Below are 7878 nucleotides of genomic sequence, written 5' to 3'. Positions count from 1 at the left end.
AACTTTTTATAGTGACTGGACTCACCCCGAAAGGCCACCTCGCCAGAAATCCCCGTAGGGATTTTTTAGCTAACCCAGTACCACCCCGCTGTCCCTGAGTATCGAACTGGCGACCTCGGGTAGTCGTGTGTGAGAAACGTTCAGTACTGCCGCTAGGCCACCTGACGTTCTCTAAAACTGTATAGGTTGAACTTTTTATAGTGACTGAACTCACCCCGAAAGGCCACCTCGCCAGAAATCCCCGTAGGGATTTTTTAGCTAACCCAGTACCACCCCGCTTTCCCCCGAGTATCGAACTAGCGACCTCGGGTAGTCGTGTGTGAGAAACGTTCAGTACTGCCGCTAGGCCACCCCGATTTTTTTTTTTATTATATACTTAATGTGATTGTTTAATTTCTTTTAATAGTATAATTTTTTTTTAAAAAGAGAGTGGTTAGCATTTTTTTTATTAAATATGTATTATTAATCATTATTGTCATGTATATATTAACCATATTATGTAATTCTGTAGCTTTTATTTAAGGAAAGAAAAAATATTTTTTTGTACACTATTAATTAATCTATAAATTAATTTGATAGTTAGCCCAATAAAAAGCATATTATATGTTTATATGAACCAACTTATTTAAAATTATTTTCGTGATGACATATGATTACGAAAACATTCATATGTTTTCAATGCTCCATGATTAATATATAAGGGATTCTACTATTATTATTCCTAATCACTTTTGCTTATACCCACTTTTGTTTGTAGTACTTTATAACAGCCGATGGCGGCATCTGACTATACAAATTTATAAGGAAAAAACCGGGCCTCGTGATGTGGTGGTAAAGGAACCTCGGCTGAGGTGTCCGCCATCACGAGTTCGAACCCCGACCACAGCGGATTTAACATGGTTTCCGTTTGGCCTCCAGGACCTTCCTCGCCAGTTCCGGTTGGACGCGGTGGGATAGTCGGACTAAGGTCCAAAAAAAAAAAAAAAAAAAAAATATATATAAGGAAAACTATTTTCCACAAACAACTGAAGAATATTAAAAATACTGTAGAACTTTTAAAATAATTTTGTTTTCTCATTTTGCTGACACGCATAAAGCCTCCAAGAGGATAAGAAACACAAAAACAAACATAATAGTACCCGCCAAGTTTGAAAGTAGAAGTCAAAAACTAAAGTTATAGCTATTTCTCTTCGTTTTCTTACTGAGATTTGAGATGTCCAATGATGCGTCCATTCAGAAGCCAATCATCATGGTGTCTTCATCGGTGAAAGCAAATGGGTACGAACAAACACACAAGCAAGGAGAGCAACAGAACAAGGATCCCTAGATACAGTACACATACTTCTCTAATCAAACTGCAATGATTTCCTCAGCCAGTGGGTCTCTCGGTTCACGCTGCAGGAAGAATATCATAACCACCCAGTAGAATGCCACGTCAATGAACAACCGCTGACGACGTGAGCCGTTATCGAGACTTGAAACCATTTGTAGGCAGAGTTCACCGAACTTTTGTTTTTAAAATGTGAATGTTCAAGTCCAAGTTTGAAATTCAGCCCAAGCCCATATCATAAGTGGATTTCAAGACTAAAACGACACGCGGGCTTCTTTTACTTGTCGTTTTTATAAATTCCCCTTCTTGATATAGAAACGTCACGCGTTTTCTTTTAGCCTACGGTAAACATAAAACGAGGCTAAAAGCCTATTTTGATACAAAAGAGTGGTTGGAAGCCTACCAATTCTTAGATAAAGATGCAGATAGACCCGAGCTGAGAAGAGGTATGGAACATCAGCGGAACAAATGGACTAAATCACCGACAGGATTTGTGAAATGCAACTATGATGAAGCCTACAACAACACAGAGACAGAGGCAAGAACAGACTGGATAATTAGAGATGATTTGGGGATCTTCAAAGGAGCAGCCCATGCCTCAAATCAACAACCAAAAACAGTCTTAGAAAGAAAACTACAAACCTTAGTACTTGCAATGATGAACTGTTGGAGCAAAGGATATCGACATGTTATTTTTGAAGGAGATAATATTAATGCAATGAAGCTGGCCAATGGAAAAATAAAGAACATAGATGTTATGAATTGTATCCGAGATATTTGGAAATACGCAGCAAAATTTAAGGAGATCAAGTTCTGTTGGGCAAACAGAAATTCTAACCTATGTGCAGACATACTTGCAAAACAAGTCATACCTTCCTTTTCATCTTTCTATTTTTACAGTTATGTTCCCGAATTTATAAGGGATGCTATGTCAAACGATTACTGTGATCATTAATGAAATTAGTTTCGGGAAAAAAAAAAAAACGAGGCTAAAAGAAAACGCATTGTTGTTTAAGTAATTCAACCGACACAAAGTTCTCATGCTTATACATAAAACGTCAAGCATTCTTCAACTCTCTTCTCTAGAAAGGCTTCAGAGCTCTGTGGAAGAGGAAGCAAAAGTCGATTCCTCACAATCTCAGATGAGCTCCGATCGCTGCGTGAAACCCTAATTCCCCAGGCGTCTCGTCTTCCCCCGATAACCTCATCGGGAAGTTGTTTTTCACCGTTGAATATGGACGGTAACAAAGACGACGCGTTGAAATGCCTCAAAATCGGCAAGGACGCGATGGGAGCTGGGGATCGATCTCGCGCCTTGAAGTTCCTCGAGAAAGCTCGTCGCCTCGATCCGTCTCTCCCGATCGACGATCTCCTCTCGGATCTGAACAATCAATCGCCGTCGCCTGGATCCACCGCGCCTAAGCCGTCTGTTCGCCAACGCGGATCTTCCTCCTCATCCTCATCCTCCTCCTCCTCCTCCTCCGCGTCTTTCACTGAAGAGCAACGAGCGATCGTGAGGGAGATCAAGTCCAAGAAGGACTACTACGAGATTCTCGGATTGGCGAAAACCTCCTCAGTCGAAGACATGAGGAAAGCGTATCGCAAACTCTCTTTAAAAGTCCACCCCGATAAGAACAAAGCTCCCGGATCAGAAGAAGCGTTCAAGTCCGTCTCCAAGGCGTTCCAGTGCTTATCCAACGACGACGCTAGGAGAAAGTACGACGTCAGCGGCTCCGACGAGCCTTCTTACCAAACGCGCAGGTCCGCGAGGAGAACACACCACAGCGGATTCAACGGCTTCTACGACGACGAGTTCGACGCCGACGAGATCTTCAGAAGCTTCTTCGGCGGAGGAGGGATGGCACCCGCCGCGACTCAGTTCCGATCTTTCAACTTCGGGGGAGGTAACAGAGCGGCTACTAATCAAGGCTCGGATACTACAGGGTTCAATCCACGTGTCCTCCTCCAGTTGCTACCTGTGGTGTTCATACTGCTGCTCAACTTTATGCCGTCTCCTCAGCCGATATACTCGCTCTCTCCTTCGTACCAGTACGAGCACAAGTTCACCACGCATAGAGGGGTTAATTACTTTGTGAGGTCGGCTAAGTTCGAGCAGGAGTATCCTATAAACAGCCTCGAGAGGCAGAGGGTTGAGGCGCAGGTGGAGAGAGATTACTTGACTATACTGGGGCAGAATTGTAGGTACGAGCTTCAGAGACAGCAGTGGGGGTATGTTCGCGAGACGCCTCATTGTGATATGATGAGGAGGTTTGATTCAGCTGCTGCTGCTGCGTAAACACAATCCGAGTTAAGAAACTTGTGTGTTGGATTCATGCTGAGGTATGTAGATGTTACTTACTAACGTCTTGAGTATTTTGTTGATGCCTCTTAAGGTGAGTTTGATTTCCAAAGTCGCAACCTTTTCATATACGTTGATTACTGTTTCTTGGTGTTTATTATGAAACATTATTATTATGTGTGTATTTGGAATAAGACTTATTTTTGCTCTGCCTTGCATTTCCTATGTGTAAGGTAGCAAAAAAAGAAAAAAAAAATTACATTAAACGTTTCCAATTGAATCTTGTAGAAAAAGTGAAATTTTATGAACCCCATTTTGTAGAGTTGAAGTTGTCTATTTGATAGTATATAATAGTTTCTTTTCAAGCGACAAAGAATAGGAAACCAATTAGGAACTGATGTATGATAACAGCGAAGATCTTGATCATAAGCCATTTGCTTGATGAAGTTCGAATGAGATGCTGCGTGCTCCCTCTACATTAACTAATGATTAATCCATATTGTCATCGATTCTGTTCCACAAACCCCACAGGTGTTAAGTGGTAACTGAGTGTTCCTTGAACCTCATGAATATGGTCAGGTGGTGAGTAAAGAACCTGATAGCTATTTCTCCCTGTTGAGTGACCATCGTAGCTTGATGCGTTAATATTCAACTGAGCTCTGTTATTGTTGCTTCCACACTGTGAAGCGCAACAGCTCGATTTTGGCTATAGTTCTATTGGGACCCTTTGCTGTAACATGGACATCTCCATTTGGTGCAATGGTGCGACCTTTCTAACACAATCAAGAGTTGATCAGGTATGGAAAATTAGGACATACACATGAGCTGGCTACCTGAAGGAAGACAAAACCTATTTTAGATGAGAGCAACTGTTAGATGATAGTTTTGAACAAAACTGGATAGGAACAAAAACCGGTTTTCATGAGCCTTCATCTTCTGCGGGAAGACGCGACATTTCTCAATCGGACACTCTAGTGTGGGACAATAGGCAGTAGATACAAAATTACAAATCGATAGGAAGTTGACAAAATCTACAAAATCCAACCTCTGCTCTCTTAGTTAGAACATCGCGAAATCGATTGAACGTTTTGTTGGCAACTCTTGTTGAACCGTGTCCTGTTTTAATATGTGGCAATCGACGAAAGGTGTGGACCGTGTGGTGGTTAAGAAACGTGAGAGATTACTCGAACAAACTTGGGCCCAAAACGCAAGATCATGAGAATACACGTACGCAAGAAGTTTACAGTTATAACTAGGCCTGGGCGTTCGGGTCGGGTTCGGGCCGGTTCTTTTCGGATTCGGGTCTTTTCGGGTCCTAAATATTTAGACCCAATAGGTACTTAGAAATTTTCGGTTCGGATTCGGGTCGGTTCTTCTCGGGTCCGGGTCTATAATTAAAATACCCATAAAATACCTGTAATTTTTCGGGTCCATATCGGGTTCGGGTCGGGTTCGGGTATTTAGGATCTGAAAAGGACATGATATACCCAATTCCATCAACTTTAGTTGAATATTTGTCATATATATCTAAAATTTTACAAAACAACTTAAATGAAACTATTAATAATTAAAATAAAACATTTTAAAACTCTAAATTTTACATTTTAAAGCTTTATATTACTTTAAAAATGTTAAAAAATAATAACAAATATTGTTAACAAAAAATATTTCAACTAAATCATAAAATAATATATGTAAAATAGAAAAAACATCATAGTTTTAGATATACATGTTTTTAAGTCGGGTACAAATCGGTTCTTATCGGGTCTATTCGGGTCGGTTTTTTTCGGATTCGGATCTATTCGGGTCGGTTCCTTTTCGGTTCCGGTTTTTTCGGTAAAAAAAAATTTAGACCCAAAAGGTACTTGTAAATTTTCGGTCCAGTTCCGGGTCGGGTATTTTTGGGTCGGTTCCGGTTCGGGTCTTCGGGTCCAGGTTAAAATGCCCAGGCCTAGTGATAACAAAACCCTATTCCTCTGAATTCGTATCTTGCTATAAGTTAAAAAAGCTCAATTAATTCGTTAAGTATCTAATTAAGGTGATCCTCACGAGATAGTGTTTTGGGGTTTGGAACGTTAAACTCATAAACGTATATGCTCTTCATTTTCATTGCTCAAAGTCTTCACCATAAAACGTAGATGCTGATAATTACCTACGTACGTGTTAATGAAAATAATAGATGAATCGAATTAAGATTATTGAAATTCTGATAAAGTAACTACTGTGATCAGTTGAGTCGGTGACATTTTGAACAACATATGGTAACTGGTAAGCTCTTCTCCACGAGAAATTTTTTATTACATCCTGGAAAGTAATAAACTAGTAATGAATCACCGTTCTTTATCATGTACATTTATATATGCACCATTTAACGATAATGTTTCAATAAAAAAAATGTTCCTATGACGTTGATATACCCAATTTGAATTCATATAGCAATTGTAAATGCCAAAACTAATATAGCAGTTTCGATCTTAAATATTCGAATTACAAAACAATATTATAGCATGAATAACTATAGAGATTTAAAGAAAAATATGAGATTACAAAGTTGTAAATAAGAGAATGGAATTAAAGTTTTGGGAGTTATGTTGGATGGATCGGCGACAAACGTGGAAGCAGGAGATCAAAAAGGAACCTTCCCAAGCTTCGTAAAGAGTAGGGGGGTCTCTGTCTCTATTCCTTTCCCTACATTTTCAAGCGTGCCATAATTTCATGGCCTTGTTTCCTGAGTTCTCATTTTATTTTCTTGATTGCCACCAACATGAAATCCAAATTACTTAAGATTGCCGTTTAGTATTTATTTTCTTATATTATAAGATTTGGTGGTTTAGAAACTCTTCAAAGAAATTATAGAGAAAGGACATTGACCTAGGAGTTAGAGATAAAACACCCATTGCCAAGAACTAGTAGCCAAGTTTATGTCGTATGGAGCTTTATTTCTTCATAAACTTATATAATCTTGATTATAAAAAGATACATTTGTTTACTACTAATTGATTAATCTATATAATAAAGTTTTGGTGCATGGAACATCATTGGGAATTGCATGTAAGTGGGCATTACAATGTGAGACCACCTTCCACTTTTTTGACTAGGATAAGAACACACTCTCTAACTTTCCGTCTAGTATACATACCATATCATATGCATATAAACTATACCGCTAATTACACAAAAGCAAAGAAACATACTCACGTTTCTTTAAACTGGTATGAATATATAGCACAATATAACATATCATATCTATATTTATGTATTTATATGTTTAGTTATACTCATGTACAATAGGTTTTGGAAATGGTAAAAGATATATACTTTATTTGTAACACCCAAAAACCAGCCCAATTAAAAATTTAAGGGCTAATGGGGTTCTCTACAGCCCAACTAGAAAATCCTAGGGTTTTCCCCTTTCTTCCCCTTATAAAAGCAAGCCTCCACTTCTTTTTCTCTCATCAGAAATCTAGAAGCGAAGCCCTGCAGTGATTCCCCAGAGATCAGAAACCCTAGCCGTCGACTCTCTCTCTCTCTCCCCGCGCCGCCTCTCTCCTCCTTCTCTCTCTTCGCCGCATCTCTCCTCTCTCTCTCTCTCTTCGCCGCGCCTCCTTCTCTCTCTCTCGGCCGCATCTCTCCCTCCTTGCCGTGAACAGCCGCGAATGGTGGTGGTGGCCGCGTGGTGTCATAGACCTCAGATCTCGTTTCTCTTACCCTCTATTCTCAGATCCAGATCCAGATCTAGGCTAAGGTGAGGTGTTCTACCCAGATCTCTTTCATGCTCTTTTATATTGTTGAATGGGTTGCTAGGATTGATTAGATCATGTTTGTTGTTAGGATGATAGATCATATTGCATCAGGACTCTCATACTGAATAAGAACTTTACACGAACGGGTTTAATGATGATTGATGATTGACTGATTGTTTGACTGGTTGAAGATCTGTGGTTTGTGATTGAGAGCTAGGATGGTTAGAAAGAAATGAACGTAGGATCATAAGAGAAATGTTAACCGGTCTGGTTAGATGAATGATAGGATATCTATGAATGATTGTTAAATGGATTGAGTGTGACACCGAGAACGGGTGGCGTCTAAAAAGGAAAGTAAGAAAGAGTCTAAGGGTTTAAGGAAAAAGGAAAAGTTAAATGATTGAAATACGAACCACCGAGGAACTGGTGGGGAGTATGAGAAATGAATAGAAATGGAATACGAACCTCCGAGGGACTGGTGGGGAGTATGGGAAAACGCGGCGGCC

At 39.8% G+C, this 7878-nt stretch overlaps 1 protein-coding gene across 1 annotated transcript; it reads left to right on the top strand.

Annotated features, from left to right (window-relative positions):
* Positions 1 to 2409: 2409 nt before the first annotated feature.
* Positions 2410 to 3842, top strand: LOC106318282 (chaperone protein dnaJ 49). Its single transcript, XM_013756187.1, has one exon. It carries the CDS (start codon positions 2565 to 2567, stop codon positions 3624 to 3626), a length of 1062 nt encoding a protein of 353 aa, XP_013611641.1. The 5' UTR covers positions 2410 to 2564; the 3' UTR covers positions 3627 to 3842.
* Positions 3843 to 7878: the final 4036 nt, after the last annotated feature.

This window comes from Brassica oleracea, chromosome C9 (genome assembly GCF_000695525.1).
Source record: "Brassica oleracea var. oleracea cultivar TO1000 chromosome C9, BOL, whole genome shotgun sequence".
Lineage (NCBI taxonomy): Eukaryota > Viridiplantae > Streptophyta > Magnoliopsida > Brassicales > Brassicaceae > Brassica > Brassica oleracea.
This window is presented reverse-complemented; position numbering and strand designations above follow the sequence as displayed.

Excerpts from the sequence above, each read along its gene's own strand:
- LOC106318282 (XM_013756187.1), top strand. The coding sequence starts at position 2,565 with ATGGACGGTAACAAAGACGACGCGTTGAAATGCCTCAAAATCGGCAAG.